The sequence below is a fragment of the Lampetra fluviatilis genome, chromosome 23 (assembly GCF_964198595.1).
Source record: "Lampetra fluviatilis chromosome 23, kcLamFluv1.1, whole genome shotgun sequence".
NCBI lineage: Eukaryota > Metazoa > Chordata > Hyperoartia > Petromyzontiformes > Petromyzontidae > Lampetra > Lampetra fluviatilis.
Genome location: NC_136297.1, coordinates 12,144,614 through 12,163,970, shown reverse-complemented (window position 1 = coordinate 12,163,970; position 19,357 = coordinate 12,144,614). Strand labels below are relative to the sequence as shown.

Genomic DNA, 19,357 nt, shown 5'->3' with positions numbered 1-19,357 from the left:
CCAAATACTCTAAACGCGTGCTACTGAATGTGGAGGGAGAAACCGCACGATCCGGAGAAAAATCCATGCAATCACGGAGAAAGAGAGAGAGACGCAAGCTCCAAAAATACAGCAGGTGTTAGGGTCAGGATCGAATCCACAACCTCCTGCAGACCAGGCGAGGTAGTTAACTGGAGCGATGCGCTTTAACATCTAGTTGGAAAGATAATTTCTTTAGAACTTGATTTTGCGTTTAGTTTGTTTTCCTCCCCCGCACCTCCGATTAGCGCGGTTGGCTACGTACGGTGCGAAAGAAATGCCACCTTCTCGACGACACTGGTGGTGTAACCACGAACCGCATCATCAGAACATCATCAGAACATCATCAGAACATCATCAGAACATCATCAGAACATCATCATCATCAGAACATCATCAGAACATCATCATCATCATCAGGCCAATACGCACCGCATCTCCTTCATGGATGGGAATTTTAATTTTTTTTAATGACGCAAGCCACTGGATTGCGACTGTGACCACGAAACCCAAACTATGTGTTGGACTTCTCTCGCACCGTACGTAGCCAACCGTGCCCGTCGGTGGTGCCGTGCAGATGGAGAGGTGAAATGCACGCAGGACGATGACGAAAGGTAGCGACGGACTTGCGGAAGGCCTTCGTCCATCAGTGGAATTGTTTCCACTCGTCAGCAGTGGAAACAATTCCATCGACCTGATTCGTACGTTAATGGGATACAACGTGGAATTCGCCTGATGCTATCGATGCCAATGATCTCTGAAGCTCAAACCACACAAAATGTCGCGAAACAATGACAGTTGCACATTGTTGGCATTCGTCCACACAATCTCCACGCGCACTTTCTCAACTTGGAGACGGTTGAGAAATACAATCCCCCCCCCTCGTCTCACAATGTCCTAGGCCCGAATGTATGAACAGACAGAGATGACGATGATTATATATAAGGGGGGGCGGCAGTGTCCCCGGGGGGAGATACCGGAGGTGTTCATCAGACCGTCTCTACTCGCCGAGTCCACCTCGCGCGCGCGTCGCTTCCTTCGCGGACATTCCCCAGCAGCCGGCAACCATGCCCATTGAAGACTCGGGGAGCAAGCCGGACTTCTCGGACGACGAGAAGAAGGCCATCAAGGACTCGTGGAGTGGCGTCTACTCCGAATACGAGTCAACGAGCTCTGAGATTCTCATCAAGTAAGCGCAAACACCACTCTCGCACCCTCCGCAAAGCGCGGAGCCGTCGGGCTGCTTGTGATGTGCACGTGAGGAATCCGAGGGGGGCTCCACGGTCGTTGTTTTTGCTCGCACGTGTTAAGTACAGGGGCGGGTCGGAACGTTATTACAACACGATCGGAGTGAACACTTTAGGAAAGGCAAGCACATCGCTTAATATTCAAATTAAACTAAGCATATTTTTGAAAAAAAATATTGCCAAAGAAGAGCTCAATGACATATATTAGTCTTCTTGGTTCTTTCGGTAAAGTCACGTAGAATGGAAATAATAAAATAATAAAAATAAAACATTTATTATTATTTTATTATTTACATTCTACGTGACTTTACCGAAAGAACCAAGAAGATGAATCCCTGCAGTCACGAAAGCTTTCAATCGAGACATATGTTAGCTTCTTTATCAGAAGCGACCTGGCCACAAATCATAACTCAAACGAAGTGGCTCATCACGTGGGCATTTACAGCTTCAGGATGATTTCGTTGATTTTTTTTGTCGACGTCGATTGGAAATGTCGGAGCCGAGTGTCCCCTGGCGGAGTGCGCGCTCCAGGAGGTGTTGGCGGTTCGCGTCGTCCGCGAGACGGCCGATGGCTTTGGTGGAGGCGCGCAAGAGGGCACCACAGCTCGATCTGAGAGCGAAACAGGAGGAGGAGGGTTTCTCCACAACCTTGTGGCTGTCGCCTGACGACGCTGCTTGCAATTACCGGCGAAACGTCGTACTCGAATTGTAAATTCCGTGGCTTTGATCTCCGACGCACCGGTTAGTGCTGTACCGGTAGCGAATTGGCACGTTCTGTTTACGCGACAAACCCTCGCTGATTGGCTGTGTCGGGTGGCGGCGGGTTTAACGACGCACGCACACATTGACGCGATCTAACCGCAGACGACACCTCCTCCATCGTGGAGTATCTCCCTCCTTGCCATAGCTGTAGCCGCTGCGCCGTTTAAGCCGCGCGCCTCGCGAGGGAAGCCGGCAAATCGCCAGAAAGGGCTGACGCCCTGGAAGGTGTCCGCAGAGAGGCGGCATCCACGCGTTGACGAGAGCGATCGCGACTCGGGGGGAGGTTTGAGCTGCGTGGATAAATGTTGGGGGGGGTGGGGGGTGGTGGTGGGTGGTATAGGGGGTTGGTTGGGGGGGTGGTGGGGGGGTTGTGGGGGTGGTTGGGGGGGTGGTGGGGGGGTTGGTGGGGGGGTAGTGGGGGGGTGGTGGGGGTTGAAGGGGTGGTGGGGGGGTTGTGGGGGGGTTGTGGGGGTGGTGTGGGGGTGGTGGGGGGGTGGTGGGGGTGGTCGGGGGGTGGTCGGGGGGTGGTGTGGGGTGGTGGGGGGGGGGGGGTGATGGGGGGTGGTTGGGGGGTGGTGGGGTGGTGGAGAGGTGGTGGGTGGGTGTTGGGGGAGTGGTGGGGGGGTGATGGGGGGGTAGTGGGGGGGTGATGGGGGGGGGTGGTTGGGGGGTGATGGGGGGGGTGATGGGGTGGTGGGGGGTGGTGGGTGGGGGGGTGCTTTCTGTGACGCGCGAGAGAAGGCGACGGACATATTCGCAGCCGTCGCGGTTGAGTCTTGGGCGAACGAAGCATCTCGATTTGTGTGATCGGTGGCGTTGTTGTTGTTGTCGACGCGATGTCGAGACGCGCGGAGGCTGAGAGAGCCGGGACTGGCGCGGTACACTCGGAGCAATGCGCAGAGTGCGGTGTCTGTATATCCAGCTCAGGCTGTTGTGTAATCACAATGCTTCATCCACGGTATTACGGTGCCTTTAATCTTCTTCTTAGCAGCCGTCATTGGCGTGGCCGTCGAGTTTGCCCTTAATCTGCACCGAGCACGTGCTGCACGAGTCTTACACAGAGCGAGCTTCTCCTCCTGTGCGCATCGCAACACGTGACTTGCCCCGGGTGCAGTAGGGGGACTATGGTCATCCGTGGGGCCTCGATGAGTTTCTTCTTCTTTAACTTATTCTTCATTTTCTTTTCATCTTCTTCTTAATGTCTTCTTTATCTTCTTCGTCCTTTTCTTCTTGATCCTCTCCTCCTTTTCCTCCTTCCTCTTCTTGACGAACGCACATCGAGGTGGTTGAGCAAGGCAGCTGCGTCAGGAGCAGCCGAGCGGATCGCCGTGATTGTGACACCGCCGCGGACTTCGAATCGTTTTAAAAAAAATCCACGCTGCACCGTTCTGTTCTCCAGCGCACACTGCCGGCAGATGTTTGAATGTCGCGTTCTTTAACAACGGCTGGTAACCACGTGGAACAACGTGCCATTTGCACGAGTCAATATGCTGGATCTGGTATGCACGCAGTCAATTCTCGATGCTGCAAATGTGCCGTGATTCCACTCGTTTTGTCGTTCTCATATCATGGAGAGCGGTGGTGCAATAGTTGGCAGACCGCGCTGTGAACCCCTTCACCTGAATCTTGATTTGAAGCTTTCAATCTTGAGTTGAAGCTTTCGTGACTGCAGGTATCCATACTGTTTGGTTCTTTCGGTAAAGTCACGTGGGTTGAAAAATCAAATAAAACTACAAATAATATATCACGACGTTTCGATGGCAACACAAGCGGTCGTCCTCAGGGGGGAAAAATATAATCCAGCAGTGGAACTGCTGAACCAGCGAATTCGATCCTCCGGCGATGGCTCACATCCGTGGCGAGTGCTACCGGGTCACTGTTCACCACCGATGCACCTGAGTAGAAAACTCGTTCCTTTAGAACTGCTTCATGCGTTCAGTCGGTTGTCCTTCGCCAGCATCTCCCGATGAGCGCGGCTGGCTACGTACGGTGCGAAAGAAGTTCGACAAGGCATAGATGTAGACACATCGGCAGTGGCTGTCACATTCCACGTGTGCATCGCCGCCCTGACGCGTTGCGCTCTCTCTCTCGTCAGGTTCTTCGTGGACAATCCATCTGCGCAAGACTTCTTCCCCAAGTTCAAAGACTTGGACTCGGAGGAGAAGCTCAAGAGCTCCACGGCGGTGCGCTGGCACGCCGAGAGGATCATCAACGCCGTCAACGACGCCATCTGGCTCCTGGACGAGCCCGAGAAGAACGCCAAGAAACTGAAGGAGCTGAGCGAGAAGCACGCGGTGCAGCTCAACGTCGATGCCAAGTTCTTCAAGGTGCGTGGAGCGGCAGGGCAGTGCCTCGGTTTGGAGAGGGCGATAGGCCCCACGCACCCCACGCACCCCACGCACCCCACGCACCCCACGCACCCCACGCACCCCACGCACACCAATCACCCCAACCACCCCACGGACCCAACGCACCCCACGCACACCAATCACCCCAATCACCCCACGCACCCAACGCACCCCACGCACACCAATCACTCCAATCACCCCACGCACCCAACGCACCCCACGCACCCCAATCACCTCACGGACCCCAATCACCCCACGCACACCACGCACCACAATAACCCCAATCACCCCACGCACCCCAATCACCCCACGCACACCAATCATCCTACGCACCCCACGCACATCAAATATCTCACGCACCCCAATCACCCCACGCACTCTAATCACCCCACGCACACCAATCACCCCAAGCACCCCAAGCACCCCACGCACCCCAATCACCCCAATCACCCCACGCACCCCACGCACACCATGCACCCCAATCACCACAATAACCCCACGCACACCAATCATCCTACGCACCCCACGCACATCAAATATCCCACGCACCCCAATCACCCCACGCACTCTAATCACCCCACGCACCCCAATCACCCCAAGCACCCCACGCACACCAATCACCCCACGCACCCCAATCACCCCAATCACCCCACGCACACCACGCACCCCAATCACCCCAAGCACCCCACGCACACCAATCACCCCACGCACCCCACGCACACCATGCACACCAATCACCACAATAACCCCACGCACACCACGGACCCCAATCACCCCAATCACCCCACGCATCCCAATCACCACAATCACCCCAATCACCCCACGCACCCCACGCACACCATGCACACCAATCACCACAATAACCCCACGCACACCACGCACCCCAATCACCCCACGGACCCCAATCACACCAAGCACACCAAGCACATATTTTTCGAGGTGTAGAATGACGAACACCCCCGTCGGGTTTGCCGCACGGCCCCGACGCAGCTCCGTGGTCGTCACGTGGCCTGGCCGGTCCACGTGGGGCGACGAGACGACGATTTGAAAGCGTCGCAATATGACGCCGGGCGACATTTGGCGACTCAAAACGACTCGGATCTGTCCGGCAACAGCAGCTGTCCTCACAGTCGGCGCTGGCCCGCCGGTGTTGTAGCTCAAGCGTCGGGGGTGTTCAACCATCGTTGCTCGCACACGCGCTTATAAAAGTGGCGTTTCTGAGAGCAACGACTTGCTGGTATTGATGTTCAGAATGTCCGCAGGCGTTGTGACATTCATGCAAAATAATAGAGCACATTGCAGGGCTCTGAGAGTCCAGAATCAGAATGTGTATTTATCCTGGTGCAATCCGATGAGCTATGAAGCTCTTTTTACGGGTGTCCAGGAGTTGTACTATTGTAATATACAATGGAATTTGGGCGTAGTTTGTGTCTAAATGGCCATGTGCATGATGAGTCAAAAGTAGGCATATACGCACCCTTCGTTTGCTGTGTATATTTGCAGAGGAGATGCGTTCCATGCGGGGGTACGTAGCTTCCATTGGAAGTCTAATTTGCATTGCAGCGTGCAATTTAAGACAATCTCTTTTTTTACTTTGTTATTTTACAAAGGCAAACATGTTTATCAGTTTACACGCATCCTTTGCACGCCTCTGCACTATCGCCTGGTCCATCGACAGGTATTTTACGTCGCCGTTAAACGACTGCCAAGTGCGTGGTTTATTTGAAACCTGGCGAATTGTTGTCGATTTTAACGCAGTTCAGCGTGAATGCTGTTGGCATCAGCCCGGGGGTTTTGTGACGTCGTTTTTGCCGCACACATCGAGAGCCACTGAGAAGGCCACCACGGTGGCACGGTGGTAACGCTCGCGCGTCACAGCGAGAAGGGCACAAGCTCGTTTCCAAACACGGGCATGGAGTTTGTGCGTTTTGTGTGCGTGGAGTTTGTGCGCTCTCCCCCCTGTTCTGCATGGGGGCTTTTCGGGTGCTTTGCCCACCACGCCCCCCCCCCCCCAGAACAAAACAAACTAAACTTGCAACTTATAATCTCGGTTGTAATTTGGAAGAAAAAAAAGTTGTACCCACAAAATACGCACATCCCAATTATCCCCCTCCTACCGGCAGACTGATGTCTGTGACGTTGCTATCAATGAGTTATGAAGCTCATTTGTTTTTTTTACAGATCTCCAATAGGTTCACAAAATGTCTCTAACTCTCCGGAACTCCTCTCGAGTGCAGAAACCCTTCTGCCGGGAGTGGCGTGAGCGAGTAATTGCAGGGCTGCGCCTGTATCTCTTTTTTAAAGACCCTAAACTCAACATTTCCTCGCGTGTGTGTGTTTTCTTTTTTAATTACAGGTCCTGGCTGAGGTGATTCTGGACAAGGTGGCGGAGAAGAACGACGGCTCTTTCTCGGACAGCGCTCGCTCTGCGTGGGAGAAGCTGCTGACTTACATCTGCATCAGCCTCAAAGTCGCCTACTAAAAATTCATGTCGCTTTTCAAATAAAATGCAAGTCAAATTCCTGCTCAAACGAGCAGCAAAAAACACAAAACACCCACGTACATGCTACGTACAAAATCTTGGAATGTTGGTGCTTAAATTACAGAAATAAAGATGCATTCGAGGTTATAAAATAGACTATGATTTATAATTATTTCAAAATCTCCCCCCCCCACCTTTTTAAAAATTCAGACAGATGTCCAAATATTGACGTGAAATTAATGGCAGTTATATGAGTTGGCATCAGACCGCAAAGTGGGCAGTCGGTTCCACGCACCCACCGTTGAAACGATTACGTCTTATCCATTCAATTACCGGTCCTAATGAGATCACGTTTTAAGATAAAAGCGTGGGCATTGCAGTCTTGTCCGCCACAATTAGGCTTGCATGAGTCGCGTTATATAATTTTTCTTGTGGAGGAATTGGTGACTATTTTCGATTTAAAGCTTTCGTGACTGCAGGGATTCATCTTCTTGGTTCTTTCGGTAAAGTCACGTAGAAGGGAAATAATAAAATAATAAATATAAAACATAATAAAATACAATTCTCACGACGTTTCGGCCACAATGCAAGCAGCCGTCTTCAGGTGAAGAACAGGGCTGTCGGAAAGACGGTGTCCGAATGAGTACGCTGTCTTTCCGACAGCCCTGTTCTTTACCTGAGGACGGCTGCTTGTGTTGTGGCCGAAACGTCGTGAGAATTGTATTTTATTATTTTTTCTTTTTATTATTGTATTATTTCCCTTCTACGTAACTTTACCGAAAGAACCAAGAAAATTGGTGACTATTTTAGTAAACTACAAGCGCTGTCCTATGAAATGCATCCTTGGCATAGCTCTATGCAAAATGAGTGGCAAGCCCGTTGGGATTGAAGTAATCAATGATTGAATTTAGATTTGAGAGCTCATATCAAGTTTCAAGTTTCATTAAGTAGGTATAGCCCTGTGAGCCATTTGTAACCTGTGACCCTCCCCTCCGTATCCCGCGAGACCCCCCCGCACCCCTCCCTCCCTACTGGACATCCGTGAACCTACCGGACATCTGTAACAAAAAAAGAGCTTCATCGCTCATCGGATTTCTCCAGGTTGAATAAAGATTCAGATTTTCCACCCAAACCGCGCGCGTCTAACCGATGTACGATTTTAAATCTGGATGAGCATCACGCGCCATGTTATTGTAAATGACAGTGCGGATAAGCAGGCCCCCGGGAAGCGATAAAGCCGAATAATCAATTTTTGATTTAAAGCTTTCGTGACAGCAGGGATTCATCTTCTTGGTTCTTTCGGTAAAGTCACGTAGAATAATAAAATAATAAAAAGAAAACATAATGTTTTATTTTTATTATTTTATTATTTCCATTCTACGTGACTTTACCGAAAGAACCAAGAAGACCAAATAATCAAATCAAAGGTACGACTGGTTTTCCCGTGATTTCGATCTCGTTTTACATAAACTGCACACCACGAGCCTGACGACGACTTCTCGCTCATTAACACTGGTGCAGCAGCAGCAGCAGTCGAGAGAGAGAGACAGAGTTCTCACGACACGCATGTAAAATGAGTTTTCCAGGTGGGTGAGTCCCTTCGACTCGGGAGCCCCTAAAACCAAACAAAACTCTCCCAAGCGGCCGTCAACACTCGGACACGTAGAAGGCCGCAGAGCTGCGGGAATTGTTGGTGCCGCTCGTCTGTAATTCCTCCTCGCACCTCTGAGTCGCTCTCTGGCTGAGAGTGAGTGACTTGTGTGCAGTGACCATTGCTATTTCATCAAGCAACAGGAACGTGGTCATTGTCACCATTGGAACCTCATTTGCCAGAAGAACAAATATGATAATTTTTTTACCCTTTTATCTGGCAACAAAACTGACAAAAGGCCTTTTGGCGTCATCTGGTCCAACACCATGTGAGACTAGGCTCTAAGGAAAGCTGTCTCGGGTGTGGACCAATCAACTTCAAGGACAGTGCATACATGATCAGAGTTATGTTTTTTGTTTGCATTATGACTGCAGGTATTGTGGTCTATGCAAACATGACTCCTTGTAAAAAAAGGTGTCAGTTTTGTTGCCAGATAAAAGGGTAAAAAAAGCAATTATCTTGATTATTGTCATTAATCAATTAGAAAATCTTAAAAAGAGTGGCTAATATTGTTCATAAACATTAGACGCAAAAAATGCCGTTCGCCACTATGTGGCAGTGACGTTCCTACGGCGTTTGTGCCAGACTAGGTGCACCTTAAGAGCACGTGAACTGGGGTAGGTTCGCTGGCGTTGGTCACGAGACTGACCCAGGTGCCAATGGTTGACTGAGATGAGTGGGAGATGCCCCACAAGTACTCCCTGCCTTTTATCCGCCCGGAGCTCCATTCGTTGTTGTGAGCGTCGCTCCTCTGCCCTCTTTAGTTGTTGGAGGGCGATTCGCTCCAACTGCCCAGTAGCGGCGTCCTTCAGAGGCCAATCTTGACACCGCTGGTACCCTTCATCGGAATATCCGATCATCTCCACATCCTCCTGTACCACATCAGCTCCATCTCTTTTTTAGCCCGAGCTCACTTATGGAATTGTGTCTGGATCTTTCACACAATTAATTCTTATTCAACACAGGATGGATCATGGGCAGGCCAGCCTGAATGTTACGAAACGGTGCAGATGTTCCTTTCAAGGGGCTCACGTTTTGCAAGCATCGAGGGGGTCCACGTTTTGCAAGCATCGAGAAGGGAGGGCATCAGTCCCGGATTAAGCTAGTGCGGGGCCTGTAGCATATGTTATAAAGTGGCCCTAAATAATAAAAAAAGACACATACATATTAAAATACAGTACACATTTTTAACTCATATAGTAAAGTAATTGTATTTTTTTAATTTGCTATACAGCCAGATAATACGACAAATCGCTAACCTTAAACACCCAGTCGTCCATAAAAGTTGAAGGCAGTATAGTACTATAGTAATACAGCAAGTGCAGAATCACATAACCTGAATTGATAGCCTGAAAGAATTTAGCACAGGGCCCTTGGAAGTGCGGGGTCCGTAGCTACTACATGTGTAGCTACTTGTGCTACTGGGATAATCCGGCACAGGAGGGCATAGCTGTGGCTGAGAGAATACCTGACACTTCATATGGAGCAATAGACCGCATTGCTTGCAGATAGCAGCACAATAAATTAAATAATAGAATACGACGTTTCGATTGCAACACAAGCAGCCGTCATCAGGCAGAACTCTTGTGTGTCGTATGTGTTGTCTCTCTCTGCTTGTGTGTCTGTCTGTGTCTCCGTGTCTGTGTTTTGTCTCTCTCTCAAATTTAGTTCTACCTGATGACGACTGCTTGTGTTGCAATCGAAACGTCGTATTTTATTATGTAATTTATTTTCTTTCTACGTGACTTCACCGAAAGAACCAAAGAGTAATTCCTGCAGTCACGAAAGCTTCAAATCAGGAAAGGTTCAGCCCAGCAAAATATGAGACGCCTCGAATCGACGGTCTCCGGATTGGTTCGAGACTTTAATTGTGAAACCAGTGGCACTGAGGACGAAGCGCGCGAGTCGGGTTGCCAACATCAGCACAGGGGAGGGCAAGATGACTGCGCGTGGTTCCGGCCACACCATTCACTCATATGCCGTGCTGAGCTTACTAGGCACTCACGTAACATTGCCCCGGGAGTCATCTGCGTGCGTGTGTGTTTGTCTTTATGTGTGTGTTAAGTGCACCTGGCCTGGCACAAGCGCCGTGGTGACGTCGCAGCCACTCAGTGGCGAATAGCGGCTGTTGTCATTGTTGTTGTGTTTAGGGCGCATCAAGCGCTAAATTGACTATTTTCGAATATGCAAATCGTTTTTTTTATACACTGACAGCCCCAAGCAGCTTGCGTACCGCTTGTCAACTTCCGAGTACGAACGCATTTTGGACGGCGTTGTACAATCCATGGGAACGCTTGGGTTTTCTACCCTGTTCATCTCCTAGAGCAGGGCCTGTGCGTGAGGTGTAACCCTTTTAATATGCAAATTTGAGCTCAATGCAAATTAGACTGAGAAATTTTGCCCACGAAGCTTTGACGTCAACCGTGAAGTCTTTTCCAGAAGTCTCCTCCAGGTACGCCAGGATGATGAGAGATATCTCCTGTGAAGCGAGAGAGACAGGGGGGGGGAGGCAGAGTCGCATACAAGGCCTGAAGAATCACAGCCCACGGATGGAGCCGTGGGTGCAATGGACGCTCATGGGCGAGATAAGTGCGTGCAGCACCACGTGACTTCTTTCCTGCGAAATTCCAGACCTCGGGTGCCGAGGCCCGTTTCCACACTCGCTCAGGATGACTGCTATAGGCGTGGACGATGCGAGCAAATAAATGCAGTTGTGGCGTTACCTGTTAACACACTGTCATGATTTGGTAGCGAACCCCATCGTAGCACGTGTCGTGTGGCGTGCGTGCGTGTGCGGAGAACGGTGCCGTGGGGGATAGCGCTGCGCTACGAACCCGGCGACACGAGTTCGATCCCCGCTCACGGTTCGATACCACGGTGATGATGATCTGAACCGCTCCTGTCCCTCCCCAGGTGCTCAGCCTGGTGCGGTGTGTAAAAGCATCGCCGCTGGGGAGACAAAGGCGGTCTGGGCGCGGTTGCTGGCCACTCGCCCCCTTCGTGTGCCGTGCCGGCCTTCAAAGGTGCTCGCTAACAGCACTTGCCCCAACATCTCTGCTAAGGCTGCACGGGGGATCTTTGTCATTGTCCCACATTGTACACGGACTCGTTAAGACGCACCAGTAAACGTGGGTGCGTGAATTTTAGGGTGTTGGGTACTGTGCTCGTAAAACGTCTGGCGCCCATCGCGACTTTACGACGGATTCGACTGCCCTGATGGCCCAGCCCTAAGGCCTGGCCTCAATCAATCAACACAGACGCGTGTGACCACACAAATACCTTAAAGTACTGCGGCTCGACGTTGAACTCCGTGGCGTGCCTCTGGCTCAGCTGCCTCAGGCGCAGCCTCTGCATGGCCGGCACGTCCAGCTCCTCGACGGCGTCGTTGATGGCGTTGATGATCCTCTCGCCGTGCCAGCGCAGCGCCGGGGACTTCCTCATGCTCTCCGTGGTGCGCAGCTCCCCGAACTTGGGGAAGAACTCCTTGACACCCGGGTGACTCACAAACAGCCTGGGCCATCGGGCAGAGAGACGGACGGCGTTTCGTCCATCAGGCGCACACAACTCCTGGAGTGTTGTTGTTACCCCGAGCTCTCAATACTCTGATAGTGCGCTGTCTTTGAGTTGTGCGCCTTTTGGCGTCAAATGGTCCAACACCAATGGAGACTAGGCTCTAAAGAAAGCTGTCTCGGGTGTGGACCAATTAGCTTCAAGGACAGTGCATATCATCATCATCATCAGAGTTGTTTATTTTTGTTTGCATTTTGACTTCTTGTGTTGAGGTTATTGCAAACATGATGCCTTGTATAAAGGTGTCAGATTTTGTACCAGTTAAAAGGGATAAAACCTATTACTATATTTTGCCACTGGTAAAGGAGATGTCTCATAGTGTTGTTGTTTGTCAATTGTTTGTTGTTGTCACGTTCTGACCCCCCCCCCGTGCCCCTAATGGACACCTGTGGGGGGAAAAGAGCTTTATAGCTCATCGGATTCCTCCTGCGGTGTGAATAAATACTCTGATTCTGACATTGTGTGGCGGCGCTGCTGGTGCGCTGGCTTTTCACGAAATTTCAGTGGAACCACAAATTTGATGCGCTGCGTTTTTTGTTGTTGTGTAGTTGTCAGCAGAGACCGTCAACTGGCTACACGTGAGCGCTGTGCGCCACCAGCCAGCCGGCCACCTCCGTCTGAATTCACGTCGTGATGACTTTGTCTGAACACGCATAATTCGATACACAGCGTGTTTAAAACAACAAACCATAACAAGCGCTATTACAGCGTGCATTTTCAAGTGAGTGCATATATTAACGTTCATCGCTCCAACATAACCATGCCCCGGATTTTAACATAGGCCGTGTGTATGCATTGCATCGCAATCTTAACTCGCATTATGATGCGCGCTGATGGACAAACGCGTGGAGAGGGTCGCTCGACACAGCAAGCCGGCCATGCACGAGTCGACTGCTGCTGGCGCATTGCCGTGTGGCTCCGGGCCAGGCAACCAGCGAGCTCCCTCTCGCCTTTTGGGTGTTATAATTGCAGGTGACACGTAGCGGGTCGCGACTTAATCGGAGCGCAACGGGAAGCGGAGGCGGTGTTGCGACGTTCGGTGCATCGGTGGAAGCAGCTGGGCCGTCTCCCAGACCCTGCAGCCAGAAGGAAGGCTACGTGGACATTTCAACACGTGGGGCTTTCGCGAGACAACGTCATCCACAGTGGACACCGTTGACTGGAAAAAAAACCCTTGGATAGAGCTCACCGCTTACCGGAAACTGAAGCCACACGGCAAGCATCGGAAACGCAACGCGGTGTCACCGGTGCAGTCGAGACCCCCCCCCCCCACCCCGTGTCTGCAGGCAACAGTGTTGGCAGGCGAGAGATAGACACACACACATACGTACGTACCTCGAGAGAATGGCAACGCCCGCGTCCTCGTACTTCTCGTAAACGTTCTTCCATATCGTGCGAATCGCCGCCTTCTCGTCGCTGGAGAAGTCGCTCACTTGGCCCGAGTCTTGAATGGACATGGTAGCGGCGGCGGCGGAGGAGGAGGCGGAGAGAGACGCTGGGGGTGACGGAGGAGACAGAGGAGGTGGCGGCGGTCAGTTGTTGTTGTTGAGGATGGGGATCGATGTTGTGTCGCTCATGGGGCCACGGCTTGCAGAAGATTTGACGACTGCGAGCATTATGCGCGCGCACCAACCACCGCAGCAGTTCTTGCCAAATCGCCCTCCGAGATTTTGCAATGCGCGTGGTTCCTTTGCCGCCGAGAGAGATTGAGTCCCACTGATCATATCTGGATTCATGTTAACGACGTCCAGTTTGCTTAGATGGCGGTATCCGTTGTGTCTAAAGTAACACGAAAACACGTGCGGATGGCACCGTCTCCCGCTCAATGCTAATGTGGTTGCGAGCATATTTCCGTCAATGAAGACTCCGACCAAATCCATCGAAATCAACCAATAATTAATCGCTTTCTATCGGAATAGTCGTGCAGTAGATGCCACCCTTGAGGCCTCTTCCCGTGGTAGCCCAGCGCACTGTGACCCCACTCATGGGATATCTAGGGGGGGGGGGGTTGATCGTGGACAGAAGATTGACCTTCAAGCCCAACAATCAAAACAGATCGGTGAACAGGTCGGATCGAGAGTCGCCCTGCTCGAGAAACTTGCAGGGATGACCTGGGGCGCCGCAGTTGACCTGCGCACACTGCAGCCCTCTCACCGATGATCTTCGAAGTGGCAAGAGTAGCTCCAGCCCGCTCAGGGAGCTCGTACACAAAAGTGGTTGGATGCAGCAATCCAGTAACGCGATGCGCATCATCATCGCCAGAACACTGAAACCGACATCAATCCCCTGGCTCCCTGGTTCCGGTGAACATTTCGTCCACAAATATCCGCACGCACGGCAAGAACGTTTACAGGGGTTGTTGTTGTTGTTTTTGTTGCCAATGGGCGGATCAGAACATCGACAAACAACATCTCAACAAGTTACCTCGCCGCCGTCTCCGCTCTCTCTCTACAGGGTGGCGCTGCCGTCACCATCCTAGAACCTCGCCCAGATCTGGGGGAAATGCGAACGAACAGAATGGAACAACGCAGACGTCGAGAATAAACACCTCATTCGAGACCCGACCATCGCAACCTCCTGGCTTTGACATTGCTCGCAAGATACCGCTTTTACCATCAAGCACATCACAACATCGACAGATCGATGCGTGCATCTCCTTCATGAATGGGAAGATTAAAGGCAACTCACATGCGTGCGATTGTGTAACATGCAACCCAAACTATGGGCCATTGCGCAAAGCACTGGAGCGTGCGCCCCTTCAACGGAGGAATAGCACACAACTCCACACGCTCTCTGCCGAAATTCCGTAGTCAGGGGAGGCTCGCGGACCTCAGCGTTGGCATCTCGTTCCTGAATACGTTGCCACACACAAGAAGCGCCCTCGAGAGACGGCGCGCCTGCTGACATTTAAGATATGCGAAGACCCATATAGAGGATCATGACTGCACAGGTATGTGCTCCTTTGGCAGACACGTGCAGTGGTCCACGGAGACCATACAGCTCTGCGTCCATTCTGATAAGGGAGTATGAAGAGGCAGCATTTTGAACCGCCGCGGTTGGAATGGTGGCAGCAAATTGCGAGTGTAATTTCCTTCTGGTGAAGCTGAAAATCTCGAGTGATCTTCAGCCGCACAGGGCGGAAACATTCGAACCAATGTCCATACCTTTCAACCCCCTTATCAGTGCCCTAGCTTGTTACAGACCAATTCAGACCGTATTGGTCACCCCGTGCCCCTTATACATCTCAACGTTCATCCTACAAAATCCAATCCAAAGGTAGTAGACACAGACAAATGTTTTTTGTATGTTAGCCCGTATTGAAACGGCTGTAGGCCGTATGGACCTGCTAACTCAACGTCCCTGTACAAGAACACGGGGTAAACCGTACGGCAAACTCGCGGCTCGCTCTCACATCACGGCGGGCACGTGGCGGGTTATCTGCACGCAGCACGTCAGATAACATCCTCACACGAGCACACGAAAGAAGAGTCAGTGACGTGCTGTGAGGTCAATGGCTGGGGAGGAGGCACTGGCTCGTGTCAGAGCCAGATTCACACACTGAGGGGGGCGTGTCCTCACTGAGGGGGGCGTGGCCTCACGGAGGGGGCGTGTCCTCACGGAGGGGGGCGTGTCCTGACGGAGGGGGGCGTGTTAGACACGTCCCCCTCAGTGAGGCAGATGTGATCGCTGCCTCCCCTAGTGCTTTTTCATTGCAGTTTCATGACGAGACCAGCGAGCCTAAATATCTTTATACACATACGTGAAATAAGTTACCTGGAGTATGGAAGGCGAGGACATGAAATGAAGGGGTCTACAAACATTACATTGGTGACACACTGAGATAGTAACAGGCACGCGCTTATTGCCCGCGCTCCATCCAGTTACTGAGGGGTTGCGCAATCAGAGGGGAGGCTGAGCTCGTCGCTGCCTCACCTCTCATCTCTTTCTGTATTTGCAACGGAGCTCCGCAAATTTGGCGATTTTGACTATAAAAATGATTGGAATCGTACAGAAATGACATTTATAACACAGATCAGTAGAAAAATCTTAATATTTATTTTATTTGATTATTCTTTTTTGTTACTTTTCGTAACAGCTATTTTCATTGGAGTATGACAGGCGAGGCTCTGCCTCCCCTGCCTCCCCTGACCGCACGTCCCTGGTAAGAGTACGTGTTGTTATGTTATCACATCCGAGCTCAATCTTGCGTCTAAGCAAAATGGTCTTTGAAACGTTTGATACCTTGATGGACACCCTGTATGTTGTTGATCATAACTCGCACAGCAGTTCATATGCCGAGTCTGTCTGTGAATGAACGAGACCTTCTTTCCGACATTAGGAAGCCACTGGAGCTATGCACGTTTGAATCTCCATTGAAAAGTGTTGTTTTTTAGAACTGATTTTTGTGTTTAGTTTGTTGTCCTATCCCCCCGCACCCCCGTTTATCACGGTTGGCGACTTACGGTGCGAAAAAAGTTCAACATACATCTACAAACAGAGGAAGCTGGAGCCTGCAATGGGCTGTGAGGTGCTGGAGTTGAGGACGCTGCTCTATTCTGTCATAGGCTCCCGAACTCCACAGTCCTCTGGCCCCGTTCCAGCTCCATCTGTGCGTGTTGGCCAGTGCGAGCCTGCAACGTGTGGGTTGTTTAAACGGCAAGCGGCGAAATTGTCGTGAGGTCGCCCGGCTGGTAAACGACGGGAGGGGTGGACCAGATCGGAGCAAATGGGACTGGAGTTCGCCAATGTGTACACTCATGATACTGTTGAAGGTAGAAAGAGCTGAATAAATAGTCGCGATACAACTACCCACGCCTGTGTCCGCCCATCAGTATTAACGGGCTCATCACAGTTTGTCGATGGGCAGGTCACGTGTGGTGGGGTACAATGTGGGCCTTCCAAACGCTGCCAAAACGTCTGTCCGGCGTGGAAGAGCAGGCCAACATACCATCGAGAGGAACTTCACATAGCGGCCTCTAGTGGATGCCCTTCCACCAGCAGTGGCGTGAGCCAGCAATTGCAGGGCTGCGCCTTTAGCTGCATTTACACGGAACCGCCACCACATCTAAGCCGCTGTCCATGGCGGTGAGGCTTGCAGCCCTATTATAAACAACAGGTCGAACGGTGCTGTATAATACTGTATCGACACCATAGGAGAACTGACACAACACAAAGCTTGAAGGCAGTCCGCAGTGCTCGTGCGGGATGTTTCGGTGTTTGCACACAAACTCGTGTCGCTGCGCTGACGCTTTCGCGCGTGTTCAATTGCGCGACGCGGTCGGACAAATCTCGATTGAGCAACCGCTGGGGCTCGTGTCCAATTTCACAACAACACCGCGCGCTGCGCGCTGGAGCTCAGCGACAGAGTTGCGCAAACTCCCTCCTACAGGGGCATGTGTGGACATCGAGCCATCTGAGGCTCCTGACCAATAAATGGCCGCTGTCGGCACGAGGTTGGTCCCAAGGAGGAGGGGGTCGCGTGCTCGAGGGCGAACGGACTCACGCGACTTGCCAGGCACGAGGCATCGCGCCGGGGTCTGTCCGAGCGTCGGGCTGCGAACTCGCCTCGTGGGCCCTGACGCCTCCATCACGGACCGCGAGCAGAAGTGGAATGGTGTTGCAGCTACCAGCTCGATTGCAAAGTGGTGCTGTGTGGAGTCAGAACTCAATGCATAGCCTGCCTCAGAGTGGTAGGACATTACGCAACAGTTTTATTAGATAAGCAGGCAATTATGTTTATTGATACAAATATAAAAGTATGCTTTATACAACCCATCGGACCCAGGGCCTTCTAGGGGTGCATAATTTCAGCAGCATTGATTCAGCAATTTCTGGACCGGTTTCGACACACAGTGTCTCATCAGCAGAGCATGGCATTGCTCTGATCAATGCCCGGGAACTGCCAGATGTTACAGGCGATCCCCTTAAACTATCGGCTCTCGTCCGATGCAAACTTATATAACACATAATAACGTAAATTAGACATTCCTCGAATATACTGGTGTAACCGTTAATCACATCAGAAGATCAGCAGTCCGCTGTGAACATCTTCATGAATGGAACATTAATGACAAGACATGCTGTGGCTGTGGCTTTGCATCCCAAACGACGTCCCGTGTAGTCAACCACTGTGGTCTGCGCGCCATCAACGGAAGAGGAGGAACGGGCAAAACGACACGAAACGAAACTCTCTCAATCTCTCCTGAAGCCATCTCGTCGTGACCAGCAGACCTCGACATTGGCATCATCAGCTCCTGAGCGTCGTGCCAGCCATAGGCAAGAATGTATTGGGGTCAAGTGAATATAGCGACATCGAGAGGTCACGTGGTTACATCTCATACCGCATCAATGAATGAACAAAAATGCTCATTACACACACGATTTCTCTGAATGTGTTTGGAAGAACGCGTTCCATCACTCACATTAACATCAGCTGCCTCGCCCATGCTTCTGATACTTGGGTTACGCCCACTTTAAACCTTTATCAGCAGTTTGCCTTTAGAGGCAAACCCCCTTTTCCTGATGACGACCGCTTGTGTTGCGATCGAAACGTAGTGGTTTTTTATTTTTATTATTTTTATTTCTACTCACTTTATTCTTATTTTGCTATCTACATGACTTTACCGAACGAACCAACGAATATTAACCCCTGCAGTCACGAAAGTTTTAAGTCAAAATTTCACGGTAGATGTGAAAGACTCGATAAGCGAGTGGAGGTCATTGTGACCATCGTCGTGGTTCCAAAACTTTCCAAACATTGGCACAAATGACCCCCCCACAAAACACCGAATCGCCAATACCGATGACGGCGCACACAGTGTGCAGTTGTCGCCCCCTTTCGGCAGAGACGCCGCAATGCAGACCAGGTGCCGAGGCGCGTGGCTCTCCCCGTGGTCGCGTGGATTTTTATTTTTTGCCATCCGGGTTTCTCCCTCCACGTTTTAGAAACGTGCATTGCGATTATTTAGATAATTTTGGTGCTTACAAATGCCCGAATGATTGGGCCACTTTGTTGAGCTATCATTTGTGGCCAGGTTACTTCTTAAAAACAAGTTAATACCTCTGTGGGCTTTGCCTGTACACACATTCATTGAGATAATTAGGATTATTTTGGTGCTAACAAACATGCTCCGATAACATATGCATTTCCTTAGCATGTATTATAATTCTTATATATTATCAGAGCATGTTTGAATGTTCACTACAAAGTACGTGTGGTTAATGCGAACTTGATTCCTCGCAAAGGTTTCTATTTGATGTTTGAACATCGATACACCTG

General features: G+C 51.1%; 3 protein-coding genes across 3 annotated transcripts in view; 1 reads left to right on the top strand and 2 right to left on the bottom strand.

The window, feature by feature from the left end:
* COX6B1 (cytochrome c oxidase subunit 6B1) overlaps positions 1-19,357 on the bottom strand; it is a 215,377-nt gene that overhangs the window by 41,820 nt on the left and 154,200 nt on the right. The window lies entirely within an intron of this gene.
* On the top strand, positions 988-7,390 carry LOC144940937 (globin-1-like). Its single transcript, XM_078867446.1, has 3 exons — positions 988-1,207; positions 4,123-4,354; positions 6,732-7,390. Exons 1-3 carry the CDS (start codon positions 1,086-1,088, stop codon positions 6,855-6,857), a joined length of 480 nt encoding a protein of 159 aa, XP_078723572.1. The 5' UTR covers positions 988-1,085; the 3' UTR covers positions 6,858-7,390.
* On the bottom strand, positions 9,794-13,669 carry LOC144940936 (globin-1-like). Its single transcript, XM_078867445.1, has 3 exons — positions 13,414-13,669; positions 11,788-12,019; positions 9,794-10,987 (listed from the first exon to the last, which is right to left on the bottom strand). Exons 1-3 carry the CDS (start codon positions 13,533-13,535, stop codon positions 10,862-10,864), a joined length of 480 nt encoding a protein of 159 aa, XP_078723571.1. The 5' UTR covers positions 13,536-13,669; the 3' UTR covers positions 9,794-10,861.